Raw genomic sequence first — 25,726 nt, 5'->3', positions numbered from 1 at the left:
CAGAACCGTTTTAGCTCCCCAAAGACCCCGGGCCAATAGAACCTTTGCAATATTCGCTCCTGCGTTTTCTTGACCCCTAGGTGGCCACTCATCAGGTGTTTATGAGCCAAGTCAAGGACCCGCAGGCGATACGGCTGGGGCACCACCAACTGCTCTACCCCCACGCCCCGTATTTCATCTACCCGGTAGAGTAAATCCTGCTTAAGAGCGAAATGGGGGTACCTTACCTGGGCACCGGGCAGCTGTGCCACCCCGTCAACTACTGTCACCCGACTCCGGGCATGTATTAATGTAGGGTCCTGGAGTTGGGCTGTCCCAAACGTATCCGGGGACGCCTCCAACTCCGGGATGGGCTCGACTGTCTCAGCCTCTCCTGCCAATACCTCTAGGGGCGACCTATCGGGTTCACATTCTGTCCCTATCATGGGAACCCCTACGGCAGGCGTCCCGGATTCAGGATTGTAGGGCTCAGGTCCCGGACTGACCAATATCTGAGGGGACTTAGGAGGTCCCTTCCATAAAGTCCAAAAATAGGGTAGATCCCTTCCTAGGATCACGTCATAGGGAAGAGTGTTAATAAGTCCCACCTCATGTTGCACCTGACCGCAAGGTGCTGTGATGGTGACAATCCCCGTAGGATAGTCTCGGCGGTCCCCATGTATGCAAACCACCCCCACGGTATGTCCTGTGGCCTTTACTTTAGCCCTTAGGGTTGATCGCACAAGGGTCACTAAGCTTCCGGAATCCAACAAGCCTGTAACCGGACATCCATTCACCTGTATTTGGCACAAGTGGGGCTCAGTCTCTGGGGAGACCAGGTCAGCGGTACACACCACCTGAGCATACATTGAACCCCGCCGGGTAACCCCACAATCCATGGGCTCCGTGGTGAGTGGACACTGGGCTTCCATATGTCCCACCCGCTGGCACCGCCAACATCTAATAGGGAAGGAAACCCCCTTGACGAGTTGTTTGGGGTACAAAACCTTCCGGACCTCAGGGACGGCGGGCGCGGCCTCAGACGGGACGGTAGTGGACTCCTGCACTGGTGTCGGCGGTGGGTCCTTGGCCCTAGGCTTGGAGGGGCCGGACCGACGGGCGGTACGCAAAGTCTCAGTGTCCCGTATCAAGTCCTGCGTAGCCACATGCCGCTCTACCAGGGACACTAATTGGTCCAGGGTACTCGGGTCGCCCTGTCCTACCCACCGTTGGATGGTGACGGGTAAAGTGCGCACAAAACGATCAACTACTACCCTTTCCACCATTTGCGCCGGGCTCAGAGTGTCAGGCTGCAACCACTTTTTTACGAGATGCAACAAGTCATAGGCCTGGGAGCGTACGGGTTTGGCTTCCTCATAGAACCACTGATTTACCCGCTGAGCCCGTACATAGGTATTCACCCCCAACCGAGCCAGTATTTCGGCTTTCAAAGTCGCATATTCTATGGCGTCCTCGGTACAGAGGTCCAGGTACGCTTTTTGGGGCTCCCCCGTCAGATAGGGCGACAATACCTCAGCCCACTGGGGGGTCGGCAGCCTTTTCCGCTCGGCCACCCGCTCAAACACCGCCAGGAACGCTTCCACATCATCTCCCGGGGTCATCTTTTGTAATGCTTGTCTCACCGCTTTCCGGACACTGCCGTCGTCACCCGGTCCCGGGGTTGTTGCTGCCGGTCCGGCACGAATCGACTTGGCCAGTAGAACCATCTGTTCTTGGTGCCTTGTTCCTGTTTCCTTTTAACCCTTCTTTCAGCTTGTAGGGAAACAGCATTAACCCCTGAGTGGAGTTACTTTCTATCATGGAGTGAGCACAACCGGGGCGATACATACCGGCCGTCATAGATAACCCCGGTCACAGTCTCACACACCGTACATCACCGGCCTGCTGTCCCTGCCTGCTCTGTCACACACCCCGTCACACCGTACATCACCGGCCTGCTGTCCCTGCCTGCTCTGTCACACACCCCGTCACACCGTACATCACCGGTCTGCTGTCCCTGCCTGCTCTGTCACACACCCCGTCACACCATACATCACCGGTCTGCTGTCCCTGCCTGCTCTGTCACACCGTACATCACCGTCTGCAGTCCCTGCCTGCTCTGTCACACACCCCGTCACACCGTACATCACCGGTCTGCTGTCCCTACCTGCTCTGTCACACCGTACATCACCGGCCTGCTGTCCCTGCCTGCTCTGTCACACACCCCGTCACACCGTACATCACCGGCCTGCTGTCCCTACCTGCTCTGTCACACCGTACATCACCGGCCTGCTGTCCCTGCCTGCTCTGTCACACACCCCGTCACACCATACATCACCGGCCTGCTGTCCCTGCCTGCTCTGTCACACGCCCCGTCACACCGTACATCACCTGCCTGCTGTCCCTGCCTGCTCTGTCACACACCCCGTCACACCGTACATCACCGGCCTGCTGTCCCTGCCTGCTCTGTCACACGCCCCGTCACACCGTACATCACCGGTCTGCTGTCCCTGCCTGCTCTGTCACACGCCCCGTCACACCGTACATCACCGGTCTGCTGTCCCTGCCTGCTCTGTCACACACCCCGTCACACCGTACATCACCGGCCTGCTGTCCCTGCCTGCTCTGTCACACACCCCGTCACACCGTACATCACCCGGCCTGCTGTCCCTGCCTGCTCTGTCACACACCCCGTCACACCGTACATCACCGGCCTGCTGTCCCTGCCTGCTCTGTCACACCATACATCACCGGTCTGCTGTCCCTGCCTGCTCTGTCACACACCCCGTCACACCGTACATCACCGGTCTGCTGTCCCTGCCTGCTCTGTCACACGCCCCGTCACACCGTACATCACCGGCCTTTGCCTTTAACTTTCCGTTCCCTCAGCTGTCGTACCTGCCTCCGCCGTGGGGTGACTGTAAGGACACCCCCTTCCCCTCTCTGTACTTTGATACGTACAGCATCTCCGCCTGCCGCATCGACTGTGAGACGACTCTAATTCTGAAGAAGTGCGGTTGTCACTTGGTCTACATGCCAGGTAAGGACAATATATAATCTGCTGTGGAATATGTTGGCGCTATAGAAAGAAATACATTAAAAATCATTATTATTACTATATACTCTATGGAGGATGCAGTGACATATGTGCGCAACATCAGTGGGAAAGTCAGTGATTTCAAGAGCACGCTGGCTTCCATACTCAATTTCTGGGGAAATGTCTGTTCAGATCTCTGACGCATCAGCTCTTTCTATAGAGACTATCGGTTAAATCCGTGGACACAATACTGAATCTGACAATAATAGAAATGGTCTGACGCCCCTCATCAGTCACCGTGTCCTACACTGGATCAAGTGATAGACATACCCCTAATGCCACTGACCAGTCCCAGTAATAAAGAACTGTCCCTCACCTGTCCTAGTGATGAAGAGATGTTGCTCACTGGTCACTTTAATATAGACATGCCTCTCAGAGGTCTCAGTGATAAGGAGAAGCCCATTGTGGAGACGCGGGGGTCAGCGGGTGCTCTCCTGTGGAGACACGGGGCTCAGTGGGTGCTCTCGTCCACTAAAACCTGCCGCCTTTAGAAAGACAGCGTGGCTCAGGGCTCATCCCAACTGACCGCCGGCCTCCTTAACCGTGGGCGTAACACTACTCAGACAACACAGGGTGAGGGAACCACAATAGTTAGACTTTATTGGATCCCCAAACAATTAACGGCACATAACACATAACCAGCAAAACACAAATGTAACAGGCAACAGAGTCTTCCGCTGGCTCACCAGGGATTTAGAATGTCCTTGCCTCAGAGGTTCCAGGGCCACTTACTCCAATCCAGCAGCACCCCGCTTTTGGCGGGCACCCACCGAGAAAGGAATAGCGCCAGATTTTGGAAGCTGGCTGAGGACCGCAAAGCCTGTTCCAGGTGACTGAACTGTCCCAACCTGAGTGTCCTCCTTAGGTAGACCTGTATGATGATACAATCCTGGCAGCCGGAGTCGAAATCCCTAGGCTGTGGATATGGTCTCCAACCGGAACTGGAGTCCCTAGATTGAAGTCATAAGATATCCTGATCCTCTAGTCAGCTCCAAAGAGCTTAGATTGGATCCATCAGCATCCATCAACAACCTGGTGGCTTAAAGAAGTCCCTTTTTATAACCACAGCCTTCCACTTAGATACACTGCGTCCTCATCGATTGGTTGGACAAGATTGCTTCTCCCATTGGATGAATCTCAAGCTGCATGGATAATGTTCATTTAAATGGTCTGCATAGAAAGACTGAAGATATCTACATGAAGTCTGCAAGTCACAGACTCGACAATGGCTACTAAGGTAATCACATTAGCAATACACACCTACAATACAATGGTTACTGGAAAAGTCTGGAGAACAATACGTCTGGCTTTAAGTGGCCAACACAATTACATTGAGTCAACAAGAGTCTTGTAAAAACAATGAGGGACTTCTCCCCCGTCTATAAACAATCTATCATGCTGTCTGGCTGAATTTTAAGAAACTTTAACTGATGAGAGTCCATGTCGTCACACCTGTCACCCCACCTCTTGATAAGGAGAGGCCCCTTTCCAGTCCCAATGATAAGGAGATGCCTCTCACCTATTTCTGTGATAACGATATGCACCTCACCATTCCCAATGATAAGCAGATGCCTCTCACAGGTTCCAGTGATGAAACACATGCCTCTTAATGATCCCAGTGATAAGGAGATGGACAAAATGGTAAAGAGATGCCTCTCACTGGACCCAATGATAGAGATGCCCCTTGTGGAGACACGGGGGTCAGTGGGTGCTCTCGTCCGCTGGCCCGGCCGCCTTTAGAAAGACAGCGTGGCCCAGGGCTCATCTCAACTGACCGCCGATCTCGTTAACCGTGGGCGGAACACTACTCAGACAACACAGGGTGAGGGAATCACAATATTAAGACTTTATTGGATCCCCAAACAATTAACGGCACATAACACATAACCAGCAAAACACACAAATGTAACCCGCAACAGAGTCTCACCCTTCCGCTGGCTCACCAGGGATTAGAATGTCCGTGCCTCAGAGCTTCCAGGGCTACTTACTCCAATCCAGCAGCACCGCGTTTTCGGCGGGCACCCACCGAGAATAGAATAACTCCAGATTTAGGAAGCTGGCTGAGGTCCGCAAAGTCTGTAGTCAGATGACTGGGTTGTCCCAAGCTGGATTCCTTCCTTAGGTAGTCCTTGATATCAAAGCCGAATCCTTGCATTCGATGCTGAAGTCCATATAGTGTTATAATCCAGGTTCGGTTATGGCTTGCCAATCGGATCCGCAGGTCCTAGATTGGTAGTGTGACGCCCTGGTAGTCCCACACACACACACACCCTCCCCTAAAAAGGTAACAGCAGCCAAACTATAAAACCCTTGTCACCACCCTCTGGGTTTGATGTTCACACCAGGGGGGTAGATGAGTTTGAGTCAAGTTCAAGGGCAGACCTGTGCTCAGGCCTTCCAAAAGTCTACACCAGGTGTCTGGGTTGGAGCCCAGTCATCTCTGGCAAGGAGGGAGACGGTGGTGGCCGCCTGCAGGAGCTGCAATTACAGCCGGTGGAACCGTAGGGACTGGGGACGGGCGGTGGCCCGCCGGTACTGAACTGGGGAACCGATTGGAAACTGGAGCACCAGGAGGGGTACTCAGACCCAGTATGAGGCCCAGAAACAACTAGGCTAAGTCAAATTAACTGATTGAGGACTGGACTTTAGGACCTTTCCCACACAAGACCTGAATGAAGACAACAGCCCAACCATTAGGGTAAAGCCACCGCCAAGGCATAGAGACCCAAGGGGCCAGCGTCTGCGGGCACACAGGGCTCTCCCGCTCCCCGGCTTGCTGTGTGTCAGACTACCGTTGCTTAGGCATAAGAGTCATAACTTTCACACAAGAGAGGTGCAGGAGAAAGGCGGAAACCACCAACCTGTTAAGGGGAAACTGCAGTCGGCTGCGGGCACCGTTCACCATCTTTTTTGGTTTACCAGAGACTCCAGCGTGTTTTCTCATAGTGAGTACAACAGTGCCTTCGGGCCGCGCACCGCGTTGCACCGCATAGACACCCCAGCACGCATCCGTCCCCTCACCTCAGCACCTCCCTCGGGCCCCCGGGACCATCATCCCCTACCCACGGAGGGGGTCAACACCAAGCTGCGCAACACCATCCCCGGGAGCCTAGTCAACGGCAGCGGTGATGTCCATCCATTCACCACAACCCGTGGGTGGCGTCAGGAACTTAAATCACCTACAAACAACCGCGGCTCCAGCCATGGACCTCCCCACCGAAGTCCCTACGTGTAGCGCCAACCCCCTTTCAGAGCGACGTGACCCCCGGGTCCGTGGAGAGCTCGAGCCACCCACCAACGAGCACGGATCTGAGCGGCTCGGCAGCCGGCCGAGCACCGGAGCGGTACAGTAGCATGTAGCAAGAGTCTCGTAGAAACAATGAGGTATTATTCCCCATCTATAAACAAACTGTCTTCATGTCTGGCTGAATGTTAAGAAAGTTAACCCCTGCTAGGCATTCAGAGACCATGTCGTCACACCCCTCACCGATTCAAGTGATAAGGAGATCCCCTAACTTGTTCTAGTGATGAACAGATTCCTCTCACTAGTCCCAGTAATATGGATGAAATGCCCTAACCAGACGCTCCGCATGGACACCAGAGGCTGGTACCCAAGTCCTTTTCTCAGCACCATAATCCTGCCAGTGAACCCGGTACTGTACAGAATGACGAACAACCCAAGAATCTATAATTTTCTATACCTGAAACTCCAACGATCCATCAACTAAGACTGGAGGCGGAGGGGCGGGAAGAGTAGTTCCCGAACCCACATACTGCTTTAATAGAGATTTGTGGAAGACATTATGAATTATATATGATGCTGGTAAGGCCAGATGGAAAGCCAACGGGGTAATGACAACAGTTATTCTGAACGGACCGATGAAACGAGGTCCTAACTTAAGTGAGGGTACTTTACGCTTAATATTTTTAGTGGATAACTCTAAAGGCCACTTTACACACTGCGATATCGGTACCGATATCGCTAGCGTGGGTACCCGCCCCCAACGGTTGTGCGACATGGGCAAATTGCTGCCCGTGGTGCACAACATCACCCAGACCCGTCACACTACTTACCTGCCCTGCGACGTCGCTGTGACCGGTGAAACGCTTCCTTTCTAAGGGAGCGGTTCATTCAGCGTCACAGCAACGTCACAGCTGCGTCACTGAACCGCCGCCCAATAGAAGCGGAGGGGCGGAGATGAGCGGGACGAACATCCCGCCCACCTCCTTCCTTCTGCATTGCGGGCGGGAGGCAGGTAAGGAGAGCTTCCTCGTTCCTGCGGTGTCACACTGAGCGATGTGTGCTGCCGCAGGAACGAGGAACAACTTCGTTACTGCTTCAGCAGCAATATTTGAGAATGGACCCCTATGTCACCGATGAGCGATTTTGCATGTTTTTGCAACAATGCAAAATCGCTCATAGGTGTCACGCAACGGCATCGCTAAAGCGGCCGGATGTGCGTCACAAAATCTGTGACCCCAACGAGATCGCTTGAGCGATGTTGCAGTGTGTATAGCAGCATTTAGGCTCGCCGGTGCAGATGGTAAAGCGGTGAGCAGGAGTGGACCCTAGACCACAAAGGGACTCTGGGCTTACCCTTAGTGGGAGGGGCTTGACTAAGAGCCCACTGTGAGGCAGACACCAGGTGCTACTCCCTGGGCAGTAACCGGAACTGTGGCAGCTGACCCCCAGGGCAGGGATGGACAAGGAGACCAGAGGACACAGCCACTAGTGTAACAAGGATTCTAGGGTACCTGAGGCTGGTGGCTCAACCTTGGTGGATGGACATGTGATGCCCCAGGACTATCAGGTCGTCACAGGGTACTGCACGCTCTTTCTCTTTAGTGCAGTATGCAAATCCCTCATGGTTCTGGGTCCCCATCTTGCAGTGCTGCCTCCAACAGCAAATCAAATCCTAGATACACCCTGCACCACACCCACCAGGGACCAGTGGGCGGCTTGAGCGGAATAGGGTCGCCCACCTAGGTGTCAGGAAGGGGAGGTGAGGAGTGAAGAGTAGTTAAGTGGAATAGTAAAGTGGAGGAGGTGAAGTGAGGTAACCCTCGAGCTGAGAGGAGCTCAGAGGAGGCTGGGAGTAGTGGCTCCCAGGAGAAGCTGACTAGGTTGCAGACGGTGGTCTGGACCTAGAAGAGTCAGACCCCCAGTTGCAGGAGATTGGGGTTAGGTGCCTGGACCTGTCAAAGAGGACGGTCAGCAGCCTGGTCCTATCACCGGTCCGGGACCGAAGGCACGGCGGGGTACCCAGACCCTAGGTCGGGGAGAAGCTTCAGGCAACCCGGCAATTAACGTGTGGAGAACGGAGCCTTCATGGACTGTTCTCACTAGCTCCAGAATCGGGGCACTAGCGCAACGAGGGGGATAGGGCCTTCCACACAAGCAGCCCACTAAAATCCCAAGCGTGAGCCCTGAGAGCAGGCTCCCACACTTAGCCACAGTGGGGAGCGGGGCCCAGCAAGTTCCAGACTACTGGGCCACTACGGTGAATTTAAACTTTGTGCCAGGAGGCAGGTCACGGAACACCAGGCAGCACTGCAGGGGACGGGACCCGGATGAGCTTCTCTTTGAGAAGCAGCAGCACCTAGAGACTTGGTTCACCCTGTTGTCAGCATCTGCTTATTGGCTGAGTGAGTACCTGAGAGATTTCCCCTCCACGGCATCCAGTAGCACCATCCAGAGTCTTGAGGCCTACCCATACCCGTGGAGGGCAACGACACCTTACTGCCCCACTCCATCACCCCGGGTACTCCCAACGGAAGTGGCGGTACTCCCAGTTCCCAGTTTTTTTAGCTGCGTTTTTGAGCTTAAAAAAAAATGGACATGTCAATTCTTTCCTGCATTTTTCTGTGTTTCCCCCCATGCAATGCATTGGAAAAACACAAAAAAACGCAGAGATAAAAAACGCAGCAAAACGCAGCCAAAAATGCACCAAAATGCGGTAAATGCGTTTTTATGCGTTTTTGTGTGTTTTTAGCGGCCAAAAACACACAATCGCAGCGTCAAAAAAACGCAGCGTGTGCACATACCCTAAAGGTGCCAAAAACAGCCCCTCCAATAGACGTGTAAAGTGGAAGTCTTCTAGGCCATTCCCAACAGATCAGAGATATAATAGCGGTATTTGTCCATCATCTGAACTGTTAATTTAGATTTTATAGCAACCAAAAAAACACAGTGTAATAAAGTGAAGTCCAGCAATATAGATATTCTGTGACACGGATGGATAATCTCCCGGTTCTTGAGAGATGAATCATCTATGTATCATCCATGGAGAGCTCCTGTAATTAGACACTTCACCAATCTTCACGGAATCGGTCGCTTTACAGATATTCTGTGACACGGGTGGATAATCTCCCGATTCTTGAGAGATGAATCATCTATGTATCATCCACGGAGAGCTCCTGTAATTAGACACTTCACCAATCTTCATGGAATCGGTCGCTTTACAGATATTCTGTGACACGGATGGATAATCTCCCGATTCTTGAGAGATGAATCATCTATGTATCATCCACGGAGAGCTCCTGTAATTAGACACTTCACCAATCTTCATGGAATCGGTCGCTTTACAGATATTCTGTGACACGGATGGATAATCTCCCGATTCTTGAGAGATGAATCATCTATGTATCATCCATGGAGAGCTCCTGTAATTAGACACTTCACCAATCTTCACGGAATCGGTCGCTTTACAGATATTCTGTGACACGGGTGGATAATCTCCCGATTCTTGAGAGATGAATCATCTATGTATCATCCACGGAGAGCTCCTGTAATTAGACACTTCACCAATCTTCATGGAATCGGTCGCTTTACAGATATTCTGTGACACGGGTGGATAATCTCCCGATTCTTGAGAGATGAATCATCTATGTACTACACATCCACGGAGAGCTCCTGTAATTAGACACTTCACCAATCTTCACGGAATCGGTCGCTTTACAGATATTCTGTGACACGGGTGGATAATCTCCCGATTCTTGAGAGATGAATCATCTATGTATCATCCACGGAGAGCTCCTGTAATTAGACACTTCACCAATCTTCATGGAATCGGTCGCTTTACAGATATTCTGTGACACGGATGGATATTCTCCCGATTCTTGAGAGATGAATCATCTATGTATCATCCACGGAGAGCTCCTGTAATTAGACACTTCACCAATCTTCATGGAATCGGTCGCTTTACAGATATTCTGTGACACGGATGGATATTCTCCCGATTCTTGAGAGATGAATCATCTATGTACTACACATCCACGGAGAGCTCCTGTAATTAGACACTTCACCAATCTTCACGGAATCGGTCGCTTTACAGATATTCTGTGACACGGGTGGATAATCTCCCGATTCTTGAGAGATGAATCATCTATGTATCATCCACGGAGAGCTCCTGTAATTAGACACTTCACCAATCTTCACGGAATCGGTCGCTTTACAGATATTCTGTGACACGGATGGATAATCTCCCGATTCTTGAGAGATGAGTCATCTATGTATCATCCACGGAGAGCTCCTGTAATTAGACACTTCACCAATCTTCACGGAATCGGTCGCTTTACAGATATTCTGTGACACGGATGGATAATCTCCCGATTCTTGAGAGATGAATCATCTATGTATCATCCACGGAGAGCTCCTGTAATTAGACACTTCACCAATCTTCACGGAATCGGTCGCTTTACAGATATTAATATATCCAACTTCCAATCGCTGTGTTCAGACCGGACATACTGATCGAGAGCTCAGAATATCATTAGAACCTTCACCTCGACGCGTTTCCCCCTTGTCAATAAGAACCAAGGGGTTCATCAGGAGATTTATTGATCAGATCCATGAGCAATAAGAATCTAGAAGAGAGGAATCTGGAACCTCTCCGTGCACATCACTCACATTCCCCAGCAGAGGAATTGCCACCGCAAATTAAACCTGGCGCTTCAAAGACCATAACCCTAAAATATACAGAGACCCAGGTGAATGAATCACAAGTCAACCCCATTAAATCAGACAAATTAGGGGAACACTCCTCCCCAGGAGATAAACATGGCTCAGATATCCAAGCAATAAATAGGCGGCTCATCATAGCCACATATAATGCTACAGAGGCGTCCTCAATGATAAAACCTTTAGATAATAAACGCACGTATGTTCTACAAGGACATCTCCCATAAGTCACACGTTTCCTCTCCCTAACCACCTGAGATACGCTCCAGAGGACCGCAGAGCCTGAGAAATAAATGGGCTCAATATCCCTCCCAATACGTGGACCGGCGGTACGCCATGTTTCCACCAGATAAGGAATTTCAAAAAACGGCGGCACAAGTCTCAGCCAATGCTCGGTACTTAAGCAAGTAAAACGCTGCCCAATTTCCGGCCTTACGCAGCCCAGCATCCGGTGCTACTACGCATGCTCTAATTATGCCAACTACGTAACTAATAGCGCTTGTTAGAAAAAAAAACGTAAGTCCCTATATTGCAGCACCAGGAGTTACTGCGCATGCGTTAGAATGCACAAAAAGCATATGTACACGCAAAGATAAAGCAAATTGCATTACCGTCCTCATAGATACTGCAGCCTAGAAAAAATAGATCCACGCCTGCATAAAATTATGAGAACTACGCAACTATGTAGTGCTACTGAAAAGTAAACAAACGTTACCCTTTATGCTTAGGTGGGCAGCATTCCTGCGCATGTAAGGGCTGCGTAATTAACGCAAGTACGTGTAGAGACAGGGCAAGTTACATTACCCGCCATTATAGATACTGCATCAACACCAAAAACACAACCAATGTTTGGGAATAAATTCACTTAAATATAAATCACCGACAAATTATGCGATTGCAGATAAATCCAATTTTTATTAAATATAAAACATTAAAAATGCCAACATAGACAAGATCTCTCCAGCAAACGGATCCCTCAAAGGGTAAATATGTACCAAAAATTTATGTTGGGAACACCAGGTCAAAGAATAATGCAAAAAAAAACCCGGATAGACAAAGGAATAATATATATGTATAGGTTAATAATACAAAATGGTGACACAAGTGTGCGGTTGTAAAATTATAATGGTTACAATTAACCATGAGAAGACATAATCGCAACAGTATACCTACAGGGGAACAGTAGACAAAAGTAAATGGCGTCCCACACCCTCTCCAACTCACGTTTCGCACTTGTAGCGCTTCTTTCAGGAGTGATGTGAATCAGAAACAGGTCCCTCTTTATAGTGCCGATAGCCAATGAAAAATGTCTATGTAATTGCGCCTCTGGAGCAAGTTCCCATAGTACACCGCTGCTAGTACTGTCATATCCGATCAGCCAGTATGACGATGTGTGTAGTTAAGGACTCGTTGCCAAGCAAGGGATGCGTCATGTGGCGGGGAGTGTAGTTAAGGACTCGTTGCCAAGGAGGAACTGCATCATATCCGTATATTTGATGTAGCGATGGATGCATGCAATGATGTTTCTCACATTCACAAACCACACACAGGTGCCTTCCCACTGGGGGGATGGCCTGGGGTAGATAAGGGGATGGCCATCACAAGGCATGGGACTTTGCCGGTAACTAGGACAACCACCTGGGGGGCGGGCAACACTTGGGGAAAAGGAAGGAGCATCTTCACACAGAGAGCAGTTACCCCCGGGCACAGGTTGGGGTAAGGAGCACAGTCAGGACTTCAATCCAGGCACCTTACACTTCTGGAGCACTCCAAGACCCGTGGCTTGGAGCAGACAGCTCAGCCCGGGCTCTACGCAGCTACAAGGGATTCCAGGGTCTGCGGAGAGTGCAGGAAACACCTGCAGCCCGTTACATATTCCACATACACCAGGATTGGAGTGACCCCGACCAGAAAGGACACACAGTGAGAACACCAACGGTGACTTCCGAATTATCCGGGATCAGCTGGGGCCCATCACGGCAGAGATCGGCACTCCAAGGTTGACAACCGGACTGTGAGTAAAAGACCTTGAACCGCAACCACTGAGTCAGCCCTTCATTGCCGGCGCCCCGCGCTCCGGCGCCAACGGCCAATACTACCACCCCCATCATCCTCCCTGGTGCCTAGCTCTACCTGTGGGAAGCTGAACCATCCCGGCTGCGACACCATCCACCCCAGAGGACATCACCCGCAGCGGCAGCTAATTCCTGGTCATATACCACAGGTGGCGTCACGAGACAACTACAACTCCCAACATCCTCAACCCCCTCATCTCCCCACCATCAATGTGTACCGCCCCGCGGGCTCGGCTGCGACCGCCGAGCCGCTCGGATCTGTGCTCGTATTGCGGGTGATGGCTCGAGCCTCTCACGGACCCGGGGGTCACGTCGCTCTGCAAGGGAGTTGGCGCTACACGCTATTCGGGTGTTTGGTTTGAAATGATAGTTTGTGACGCCACCCACGGGTTGTGGTGATTGTAGACACCACCGCTGTGGTGAAGGTGTGGGGACCCCCGCGAGCAGTGTAGTAGCGCAGCTAGGTGTTGACCCCTCCGTGGGTAGAGGATGTTTGGTCCCGGGGACTGGCGGGCCGAGGCCCGGGTGCAGGGTATAGTGTTGCGGTGCAGCGCGGCGCGGTGCCTGATGGCACTGGTGTACTCACTCTGACACAAGACACTGGAGTCACTTGTAAACCAAACGGAGTGATGAACGGGGCCCACAGCCAGCTGCAGCTTTTCTCAGATTAGGTTGTTGGTGCCTGCCTTTCTCCTGCACCTCTGTGTGTGAATCTTGACTCCTGTGCCTAGACACTGGTAGACCGCTCCCTGACGTGTATCTGTTGTAGGAGCCCGTTTGCCCGCAGACGCTGACCCTTTGGATCTCTTGCCCTTGGCGGTGGCAGTTATCCGGGATGGTTGGGCTGTTGCCTTCAATCGGGACTTAGGTGGGAATGAACCCCTGAGGTCCAGACTGCAATCAGTTAATTTGACTATGGTGGTGGCAGGGTACTCTGGTGGTGGCTTCTAGCCTAGTTCGGGGTCTGAGTACCCTGCCTGGTGCTCCGGTATCCAGTTGGCTCACCGGTTCGGTTCCGGCGGGACACTACCCTGTCCCGATCCTTTACGGTTCCGCCGGTCGTTTTCCCAGTCTCCTGCAGGTGGCCACTACCGTTTGGCTCCTTGCCAGTGGTGACTGGGCTATGACCCAGCCACCTGGTAGTCTCTGGGCAGCCTGGACACAGGTCTGCCCGTGAACTTGACTCTCCCAGAGCCTGAGCTAGAACCGACTACACTACTTGGGTTCCCGCCTCCAGGCTTGTGAACTCCTCAGTGGGTGGAGCCAACCGCCTGGCTCCATCCCCCCTGGTGTGGACATCAAACCTGGAGGGTGGTGACAAGGCTTTTAAGTTTGACTGATGTTACCTAACTGGGAAGGGGGGTGTGGTGTTGTGTGTGACTACCTGGGACGACCTGGATAGTCCAGGGTGTCACAATCCCATCCTCCATCCTTTCGTGGACACCTCGGTTTCACAAAACTGGACAGTAATAAAGAGAGAACTCCAGCACACTACCCTAAAATGAGAAAAACAAAGTCTTTGCAATCAAAAAACGTTTTTATTGGTGTGTAAACAAAAAAGAAAATAGTCCATTGTGACGACATGGACTCTCATGGGTTAAAGTTTCTTAAAATTCAGCCAGATAGGATGATAGATTGTTTATAGACGGGGGATAAGTCCCTCATTGTTTCTACAAGACTCTTGTTGACTCATGTAATTGTGTTGGCCATTGAAAGCTAGACGTATTGTTTCTCCAGACTCTTTCAGTAACCATTGTATTGTAGTTGTGTATTGCTAATGTGATTACCTTAGTAGCCATTGTCTAGTCGGTGACTCCCAGACTACATTATACCCTCAGTCTTTCTGTAGACATCATTTGGATGAACATTGTCCATGCAGCTTGAGATTCATCCAATAGGAGAGGCGCTCTTGTCCAACCAATCGATGAGGACGCAGTGTATCTAAGTGGAAGGCTGTGGCTATAAAAAGGGACTTCTTTAAGCCACCGGGTTTTTGATGGATGCTGATGGATCCAGTCTAAGCTCTTCGGAGCTGACTAGAGGATCAGGATATCTTATGGCTTCAATCTAGGGACTCCGGTTCCGGTTGGAGACCATGTCCACAGCCTAGGGATTTCGACTCCGGCTGCCAGGATTGAAACATCATATCAGGACTACCTAAGGAGGACACTCAGGTTGGGACAATCCGGTCACCTGGCTACAGACTTTACAGACCTCACACAGCTTCCTAAATCTGACGTTATTCCAGTCACGGTGGGTGCCCGCCGAAAGCGGGGTACTGCTGGATTGGAGTATGTAGCCCTGGAACCTCTGAGGCATGGACATTCTGAATCCCTGGTGAGCCAGCGGAAGGGTGAGACTCTGTTGCCTGTTACATTTTTGTGTTTTGCTGGTTATGTGTTATGTGCCGTTAATTGTTTGGGGATCCAATAAAGTCTAACTATTGTGGTTCCCTCACCCTGTGTTGTCTGAGTAGTGTTACGCCCACGGTTAAGGAGGCCGGCGTTCAGTTGGGATGAGCCCTGAGCCAGGCTGTCTTTCTAAAGGCGGCGGGTTTCAGTGGACGAGAGCACCCACTGAGCCCCGTGTCTCTACAATTGGTGGCAGCAGTGGGATACTACTCAGCCTGGTTTACCCAGGGGAGCTGCAGCGGACTGGTGTTTTCGGACACCGTCCAGGGCTCAACAACCAGGGAGGCACATAAGCATACCCAGCAGGCCATAGGGGAGGCATTCAGGTTTCGGACGCTGCCATGTCCAACCCCACCAGCTCAGCCATGGGACAAGGACAAGAGAGGAGTTACGACCACTGCAGTAAATGGATGCTACAGGATCTGTGCCAGAGGCGAAAGATTATCTACTGGAACGCTGAGACTCGGTCAGCCTTGATCCAGAAATTAGTCCGTTGGGATGCCCAGAATGATGCAGAGGACGATGAGGATCCCGCCGATATTGACCCAGAGGATTTAAACTATGTGCCACATCATGGATCTAGTGACAATCGGGAATCAACTTTGTCCAAAATGGCCCAAGCCACAGCGTTGTTGGATGCATTGGGGCCTAGATCCTCAAGAGAAGAGAGGGCTTATGTTCTGGAATATGTTTATGGGATTCCAGCTGCAGTACTGCTAACACCAGCCGGTCGAGAAGGATGGTCCCGCTGCCCAGCAGAAGCTGCGCCAAAACAAAGGACTACAAACAGGGTCTGTGACTCACCCAATCTATGGCGCTGTTATACATGTGGGCGCCATGGACATATAGATAAAGATTGTCTCCAAAACCGAGGCCGCATGCTTGGAGCTCATCTACCAGCTCAGCCGGTCAAGAGCCAGGGACTACGAGACACTGGTTCCTCCATTACCCTGGTAAGCCCAGTTATTGTTTCCCCAGAAGACCCTGTACCAGATTCCCAATTATCCATCTCCCTGGCTGAGGGCCAGCGCTCAGACATTCCTCTGGCATGTGTGCAGTTGGACCTAAGGACTGACCAGGGAGAGGTCGAGGTGGAGCTTGTGGACAGCCTCCCCACACCTGGTATTTTGGGGACCAACCAGGAAATGATCGATGTGGGGATTGTGAACAGCCTCCCCACACCTGTCATTGTGGAGACTAATCAGAGCAAGGCTGATGTGGAGCTTATGGACACCGTCCCCACACCAGTTACTTTGGGGTCTGACCAGGAAGAGGTCCATATGGAGTTTATGGACAGCCTCACCAACCACACCTGTTGTTTCGGGGACTAGCCAGGAGGAAGTTGAAGTGGGGTTCATAGATGGCCCCACCAAGCCTGTTGTTTCGGATACCACTCAAAGGGAAGTGAAAGTGGGGCTTGTGAATTACCTGCTCACACCAGTCATTTTGGAGAATGACCTAGGACAAGGACTATCCAGTCAGTTTGAAGCAGCCATCACCCACCTCCAAGCCAAGCAGGACCCTGATGTGGATCTTTCTAACATCTTTTCCAGAGATGGTTTGCATTCCCGGTCTCCATCATCCACTTCTGAGCCAAGAACCGTGAGTAAGCCTAACCACACTGTGGCTATTGACTGGGGGAGGATTGATAGTGGGAGATTTGTGCAGGCCGAACTCATGGACCCCACCTTAGTGCTTGTCCACAATATGGCTACTCAACTTGGGGGAGGTAATCAGGGGGAGGTGTATAGATGGGAGCCTCTGTTGCTGACCTCACCATTAAAAAGGACAATGCCGTTAAGAAGAGAAGGATGATCGGAAGCCTATCATGTCTGGCTAATATTAAGAAGGGGGAGGAATGTGACGACATGGACTCTCATGGGTTAAAGTTTTTTAAAATTCAGACAGACAGCATGATAGATTGTTTATAGACGGGGGATAAGTCCCTCATTGTTTTTACAAGACTCTTGTTGACTCAATGTAATTATGTTGGCAACTGAAAGCCAGACGTATTGTTCTCCAGACTTTTCCAGTAACCATTGTATTGTAGTTGTGTATTGCTAATGTGATTACCTTAGTAGCCATTGTCTAGTCGGTGACTCCCAGACTACATGTATACCCTCAGTCTTTCTGTAGACATCATTTGGATGAACATTGTCCATGCAGCTTGAGATTCATCCAATGGGAGAGGCGCTCTTGTCCAACCAATCGATGAGGACGCAGTGTATCCAAGTGGAAGGCTGTGGCTATAAAAGGGACTTCTTTAAGCCACCAGGTTGTTGATGGATGCTGATGGATCCAGTCTAAGCTCTTTGGAGCTGACTAGAGGATCAGGATATCTTATGGCTTCAATCAAAGGACTCCGGTTCCGGTTGGAGACCATATCCACAGCCTAGGGATTTCGACTCCGGCTGCCAGGATTGTATCATCATACCAGGACTACCTAAGGAGGACACTCAGGTTGGGACAGTTCAGTCACCTGTTACAGACTTTTCAGACCTCAGCCAGCTTCCTAAATCTGGCGTTATTCCAGTCACGGTGGGTGCCCGCCGAAAGCGGGGTGCTGCTGGATTGGAGTATGTAGCCCTGGAACCTGTGAGGCACGGACATTCTGAATCCCTGGTGAGCCAGCGGAAGGGTGAGACTCTGTTGCCTGTTACATTTTTGTGTTTTGCTGGTTATGTGTTATGTGCCGTTAATTGTTTGGGGATCCAATAAAGTCTAACTATTGTGGTTCCCTCACCCTGTGTTGTCTGAGTAGTGTTACGCCCACGGTTAAGGAGGCCGGCGTTCAGTTGGGATGAGCCCTGAGCCACACTGTCTTTCTAAAGGTGGCGGGTTTTAGTGGACGAGAGCACCCACTGAGTCCCGTGTTTCCACATCCATCATAAGTCATGACGTTTTGACCTAACCGGCCTTCATCTGAGCGGACTATCTGTGTGGTTTATGTGAATTAAACAGCAAAGGTTGCGAGTGTGTGTGGGGGACCCCTGACATCAGTGTGTGTGGGGGACCCCTGACATCAGTGTATGTGGGAGACCCCTGACATCAGTGTGTGTGGGGGACCCCTGACATCAGTGTGTGTGGGGGACCCCTGACATAAGTGTGTGTGGGGGACCCATGACATCAGTGTGTGTGGGGGACCCATGACATCAGTGTGTGTGAGGACCCCTGACATCAGTGTGTGTGGGGGACCCCTGACATCAGTGTGTGTGAGGACCCCTGACATCAGTGTGTGTGAGGACCCCTGACATCAGTGTGTGTGAGGACCCCTGATATCAGTGTGTGTGGGGGACCCCTGATATCAGTGTGTGTGAGGACCCCTGACATCAGTGTGTGCGAGGACCCCTGACATCAGTGTGTGTGGGGGACCCCTGACATCAGTGTGTGTGAGGACCCCTGACATCAGTGTGTGTGAGGACCCCTGACATCAGTGTGTGTGAGGATGACTCGCCAACCCCAGGGCTATGGGACACCGGGTGCCGGGCCGGACTAGTCCGGTGGTAGTCAGTGGTGGCTGGGCCCGGCTCCGTGGCCCTGGTGGGTGTCAGTAGAATATGTGGCTGATGACTTTAAGTTTGTGTTCGTGACGCCACCTGTGGTATGCGGCTATTAAGCCGCCGCTGCTGTGTAAGGCCTCCGGGGTGATGAAGTGGCAGCAATGGTGGTACTGCTCCCCACAGGTGGAGCGGTGCCCCGGGACACAGTTGGTGCTTGTGGAAGTCTATGGTGTTGTGTGACTAACACGGTGCAGGGCCGACAAGCAATGAAAGAAACAGGCACAAACAGTAGTCTCTTTACCTTCTCCTCTTTTACTCGGCAGAAGTTTAGTCCAGGGAGACCGTCACAGATGGTAAAGATGGTCCGGCCGGCCTGGAAGTGCCTGGGGTGATCTTTGGCCAGTTGAGTATGAGGCCTACTCCTTAATCTTTCTTTGCTGTTTAGGACACTGCACTTTGGGTTAGCAATGGCCCTCTTGCTGCTGGGACTGGTGGTTCGTCCCTTTGTCTGTGGGGTAGACTGCGCAGGCCCTCTCTGGTGCTTCTCTGCTGGAGTCCACACCAGGCCCTTGGGATGCAGCTGTACCCTCAGTTTGCTTCTGGGCCAGGGGGCTTGCAGCTCTCCTGCCCTCCGGATTCAGCTACCAGGGATGGATTTTATGCCCTGGCAACCACAGACTCCGATGTCCGAGTCTCCTCTGTGCCTCTCTGCACCTCTTGCTTCACTGGGCCAAGCTATTCCAGCTCTAGGCCCCAGTTCCACCAGGCAGCACTACTCTCCGTCTGTCCTCTTTCACTCCTGTCTCCAGACTAACTACTACTTCCTCCCTTCAGCCAAACTTAAGGAATTCTCCCTGAAGTTCCAGGTTCAGAGCTCCCCCTGCTGGCCGGAGGGAGAACTGTGTTGGGTGTTAACTTACTGGCCAATAGATCTCCCAATTACCTCCAGGCTCAGCATTAACCCTTTGGGAGGGCAATGCTGTTGTGGCGACCAGGTCCTGGGGCGCCACACTCCCCCTTAGTTAAATTCAGTACTCCCGGACTGTAGAAACAACCCCGATAGGTAAGCGTGATGATTGCCTATGTGGTCTAAGAGTCGCCAAGGGTATGACAGGTTCACCACTGACAGTGGGTTGATCCTCCTGTTCCACTGCTGGCGTGTCATCTCGTGTTGGAGCGGACGGTTCTTTAGGTGGATCCGGAACCTCTTCTGTTTCTGGCTCGACCAACTGCGGAAACGTCAAAACTGGTACCACTATGGCATTGTTTATTCGGGTCCAAGTTTTGGGGAATTTTCCAAGGATTGTTTGGATCATCTCCCCCTCTTTTTCTTGACTTTGGGGACTTCCTTGTACTTCTTCCACTTCTCTTTGGATTCTGCACCGTTCAGGGCACGCTTTCAGGCGGTCTCGAGAGACTGCTTGATAAGTCTTGCCTTCATCCTTGCTTATGAGGCATACCTTACTGTTGTCAAAGTTGGAGGGGATAATGGTGTAGGGCTCGTTTTCCCACTGATCATCCAATTTATGCGTCCTCCGCTTCTTCTTGAGGACTTGTTCTCCAGGTGCTAAGGGAGTTTCTGGGGCTGTTTGATTGTAATGCTGCTCTTGTCTCGTTCTTGCTTGAGACAGGGCCCTCTCTACGCATTCCTGGACCTTACGGTACCGCTGCTGCCGCTCTGTATCCCAATCCTCCATTTCCTGAACCGCCTCAGGTGACACAGTCACCATCTCAAAGTCTACAGGTAACTTGCCAGGTCTGGCTCGCATCAGGTAAGCAAGGCTGCAGTTGGTCGAATTTACCGGGATATGGTTGTACAAGTCTACCAGATCTGGTAACTTTTCTGGCCATTGGTTTCTTTCTTCCAAAGGTAGAGTCTTGAGCATGTCAATAACCACATGGTTCATCTTCTCGCACAATCCATTGGTTTGGGGGTGGTACGGTGTGGTTCTGATTTTCTTACAACCGTACAGGTTACAGAACTCTTGGAACACTTCTGCCTCGAATGCAGGACCCTGATCAGTCAGTACCCTTTCAGGGTAACCGTAAGGTCGACAAAAGTAGGCCTGAAATGCTCTCGCTGCTGTTCTGGCTGTCTGGTCCTTCACGGGCACCACTACCAGGAAACGGGAGTAATGGTCCACAATGGTGAGGGCGTACACATAGCCTGACCGGCTTGGTGTTAACTTCACGTGGTCCAGGGCCACCAACTCCAGGGGCTGCTTCGTGACAATTGGCTGTAGGGGAGACCTCTGGCTGGCATCATCTTTCCGCCTCAGGTTACACGGACCACAGTCTCGGCACTACTTCTCAACGGTCTTTCTCATGTGTACCCAGTAGAACCGATCACGCAGTAGGGTCTCCAACTTCTTCCACCCGAAGTGTCCTGCATTATCATGATAAGCTGCCAGGACCATTGGAGCATCCCTCTGTGGGACCACTATCTGCCAGACGAGTTCATTTGTTTGCCAGTTGACATATCTCTTGCATAGCTTGCCTTGGTACGTGAACAGTCGTCCCCGCTCCTTCCACAGCTGCTGGGCTTCTTCTGGAGCATCTGGGCCAAGGTGGGTCTCAGCTTGTGCTAGCTTTCCTTTGACCAATCGCACGGCCGGGTCACCGTTCTGTGTCTCTTCCCAATTATGGTGGAGTAACGGGTTGACCGAGACCTCGTGCTGGCTCGAGCGCTTCTCTCCTACAGCATGCTCACACTGGGAAACACCTTGGTGATGGAAAGCCGGTAACTCTATCTCTTCGAGTTCATCCAGGTCTTCTCCAGACTCGGGTAAGTGAGGCATTCTGGACAGCGCATCAGCATTGTTATTCTTCTTGCCAGCCCGATACTTGATGGTAAAGTCAAAGTTAGACAGCCGGCCCATCCATCGCTGTTCCAACGCACCTAACTTGGCTGTTTCCAGGTGTGTCAACGGATTGTTGTCCGTGAAGATGGTGAACTTGGCCGATGCCAGATAGTGCTTGAAGCGTTCAGTCACTGCCCAAACAATAGCGAGGAACTCCAGCTTGAAGGAACTGTAGTTTTCTGGATTCCTTTCTGTGGGCCGAAGCTTCCTACTGGCGTACGCTATCACCCTCTCTCTGCCTCCCTGTACCTGGGACAGAACTGCTCCCAGTCCCACGTTGCTGGCGTCTGTATACAGTACAAACGGTTGGCTGTAGTCAGGGTAGGCCAGAATTTCTTCTCCCGTGAGAGCCCCTTTCAGCCGGACAAAGGATGTTTCTAGTTGGCTGCTCCATTCAAATGGAGGGCTCTGCTTCTTAGCCTGCTTTGGCTGGCCCACCAGGAGATCTTGAAGGGGCGCTGCTATCTTGGTGAAACCATCAATGAACCTTCGGTAGTAGCCCACCAGTCCAAGGAACTGCCGCACCTCCTTCACTGTGGTGGGTCTTGGCCAGTCCTTGATTACAGTGACTTTCTCCGGATCAGGTGCCACACCTTCTGCGCTGACCACATGACCCAGGTACTGTACCTTTGGCTTCAAGAGGTGACATTTGGACGGCTTTATCTTCAGGCCATATTTCGACAAGGACTCAAACACTTCTGCTAAGTGCCTCAGGTGGTCTTCATAAGTCTTGGAGTAGACTATGACGTCATCCAGGTACAACAGCACGGTTTCAAAGTTGTGGTGGCCCAAGCAGCACTCCATCAACCTTTGGAATGTCCCTGGGGCGTTGCAGAGCCCGAATGGCATTCAATTGAACTCGCAGAGGCCCATTGGTGTCGTGAATGCAGTCTTCTCCTTGTCCGCCTCTGCCACGGGAACCTGCCAATACCCACTGGTGAGATCCAGGGTGGAGAAATAGTTAGCTGATTTTAAGCCCGTTAGTGACTCCTCTATTCTGGGCAGTGGATAAGCATCTTTATGTGTAATGCGGTTAATTTGCCGGTAATCTACACACATTCTCATTGTACCATCTTTTTTCTTTACGAGCACTAGTGGAGCTGCCCAGGGGCTACAACTATCTCTGATAACCCCAGCCTCCTTCATTTCCCGTAACATTTCCTTGGCACGCTGATACTGTGCGGGGGGTACAGGGCGGTATCTCTCTTTAATGGGATGATGATCACCCGTGGGGATTTGATGTTTAACCCCTTTCACCTGCCCAAAATCTAGGGGGTGTTTGCTGAAGACCCGCTCGTACTCCTGTACCACCCGGTAGACCCCGTGCTTTTGGTGCGAGGGGGTGGAGTCGGTGCCTACATGTAATTTTTGGCACCAGTCTTCCAGCTGCCCCTTGGAGCCATTGTCTTCCGCCTGGTCGGACGGGATCAAGGGTTCCACTGCTTTGATGGTATTGTTGCTGACAGTGTACAGTTTTGCTACAGTGGCGTACCGGGGCAATTTGGCCTCCTCCTCCCCATAATTCAAGACACGGAAGGGCACTCTCCCCTTGCGGACGTCTGCTACCCCTCTGGCTATCAGGACTCCAGGCCTACTGTCTGAATACACCGGTTCTACCAAGGCATGGTAATCCTGACCCTTAAGGCCTATTGCTGCCCGACACCATATCAACATTTCACTTCTTGGGGGTATTGCAATGGGGAGGGGGTCACTTACCCTCACACTGCCAATTTCTCCTCCGGCCAGCTCTACCTGCTGCCTCCTCATCAGGGCTCGGATCTCCCTCTGTAAGGCACGCTGCTGCCCGGAGCTGGCAGTTTCAGACGCCTGTTGCAACAAAATTATCACTTCGGTAATACAATTTTCTATCACATTTGTACCAATGGTTAGCAGTGGGTCAGATTCTTTGCGATCAATATCTACAATTATCGTCCCCTGACATGGCAATTCTACCCGCCCCACTTTAATGGTTACTTCTTTGTACCCAATTTGAGGTAAGGGCTGACCATTACTGGCCACAATTGTTAAATCATCATCTGGGCCATGGTCAATGTCTGAATCAGCCCAATATCTTTTGTACAGTTTATAAGGGATGGTTGTTACCTGGGACCCCGTATCCAGGAGGGCATTCAAAGGGATCCCATCCAGCACAATGGGAAGGACCGGTCGTCCTCCCACATACTTGCTGCGGCTGGGTTTTGAGCCGGGCTTCTTTACACCTGGGGGTTGGCTCCTGGCCCCAGGCTCGGCCCATTTAAAGGACAGCGTCGTGCAATGTGGCCCGCCTGGCTGCAGCGGCGGCAGATCGGTTGTCCTGTTGAATCATACCGGTCTGTGTCTTTTCCTCGGGTCGGCGGAATCCTCCTCTGTCGCATCCATGGGACGTCATCTGGGCTGGAGGCCAACTCGATTCTTGCAGGTGATGGGGTCACTTGTAGAGACTGCACGATCTTGGCAAGGGCAGCTACAGTCCTGGTCAGCTCCTGGACCTGCTGTCTGAGCTCTGCAGTGGGATCTTTATCCAGGGACTGCGCCTCAGCCCCTGCAGCGGCTCGTGTTGCAGGCACCACCCCGGGGTACGTGATGGCAAGAGGCCGGAGGGGTACCGGGTCATTCGGTGTAGATTCTCTCAGTACCCGGATGGCCTGGTCCTTAAACTTTGCAAAGTCCAGAGAAGGGTTCTGCAGGACCATGATACGCAGCTGGGTCCTGTGGGCATCTGACCGGAGCCCCTCTATGAACTGCTCAGTTAGGAGTTTGTGTTCTTCACGTACACTCTCTGGGTCCACCTGTTTAACTGCTTTCAGGGCCTCCTGCAGGTTTAAGGCATAGTCCCTTATGCTGTCTGTGGCCCGTTGTTTGCACCCAAAGAATCTCATCTTTATCTCTGCTGCGGTGCGGGTGTCAAAAGTACTCTTTAGCTTGGCCAATATCTGGGTTACTGTCCCTTTATCTGTATCAGGCCAGGACTTCACTTCACGCTGGGCTGCGCCGGCTAGCTGTCCCATTAATATGCCCACCTTCTGGCTCTCAGTCAGCGGATACACCCGGAACAAGCTGTGCAGGCTTTCTCTGAAGTCGCTCAAGGTATGGGACTCCCCAGAGTACTGCGGCAGCCATTCTGCTCCCGGGATGTACGACATTGTGATCGGCCTTACCGGCGCTGCAGCGGGGGCTGGGGCGACTGGGATTGCTTCGGCTGGTGCTGCGGCGTCTCGGGCTATGGCAGCCACCTGCCCTCCCTCTGAGTCGGACATCTTCCTCCCCCTTAGTGAACCTTACCAGGCTCCGTTCACTTTTCAAATTTCCTTCTGGGTCGCGCGGGGTTAACAGCGATTTGCTCTGATGGCGCACTCCCTTCGCGCTCTTTGTCAGGCACGCCCCCCTTCTTCCTGCGCTCGGCGAGGCTAATGGCGGCGGCAGTTTGCAGACAGTACACAGTCTTTTAAGCACAATTCCTGCAGGCGCACAGTACCCGGTGTGACCGGGCACGAAATCCTGTTCGTGACGCCAAAAGTTGACTCGCCCACCCCAGGGCTATGGGACACCCGGTGCCGGGCCGGACTAGTCCGGTGGTAGTCAGTGGTGGCGGGGCCCGGCTCCGTGGCCCTGGTGGGTGTCAGTAGAATATGTGGCTGATGACTTTAAGTTTGTGTTCGTGACGCCACCTGTGGTATGCGGCTATTAAGCCGCCGCTGCTGTGTGAGGCCTCCGGGGTGATGAAGTGGCAGCAATGGTGGTACTGCTCCCCACAGGTGGAGCGGTGCCCCGGGACACAGTTGGTGCTTGTGGAAGTCTATGGTGTTGTGTGACTAACACGGTGCAGGGCCGACAAGCAATGAA

General features: G+C 52.0%; 1 protein-coding gene across 1 annotated transcript in view; it reads left to right on the top strand.

Annotated features, from left to right (window-relative positions):
- The window catches only part of LOC142243731 (acid-sensing ion channel 1C-like), a 182,153-nt gene that overhangs the window by 95,893 nt on the left and 60,534 nt on the right, over positions 1 to 25,726 (top strand). The window contains exon 4 of the mRNA XM_075315933.1: positions 2,869 to 3,019. Coding sequence (XP_075172048.1) covers positions 2,869 to 3,019 — 151 coding nt within the window. The remainder of the gene's footprint in view (positions 1 to 2,868; positions 3,020 to 25,726) is intronic.

Source organism: Anomaloglossus baeobatrachus, chromosome 6, assembly GCF_048569485.1.
Source record: "Anomaloglossus baeobatrachus isolate aAnoBae1 chromosome 6, aAnoBae1.hap1, whole genome shotgun sequence".
Taxonomy (NCBI): Eukaryota; Metazoa; Chordata; class Amphibia; order Anura; family Aromobatidae; genus Anomaloglossus; species Anomaloglossus baeobatrachus.
Note: the sequence above shows the minus strand (reverse complement) of the source record. Positions and strands in the feature narration are given on the sequence as shown.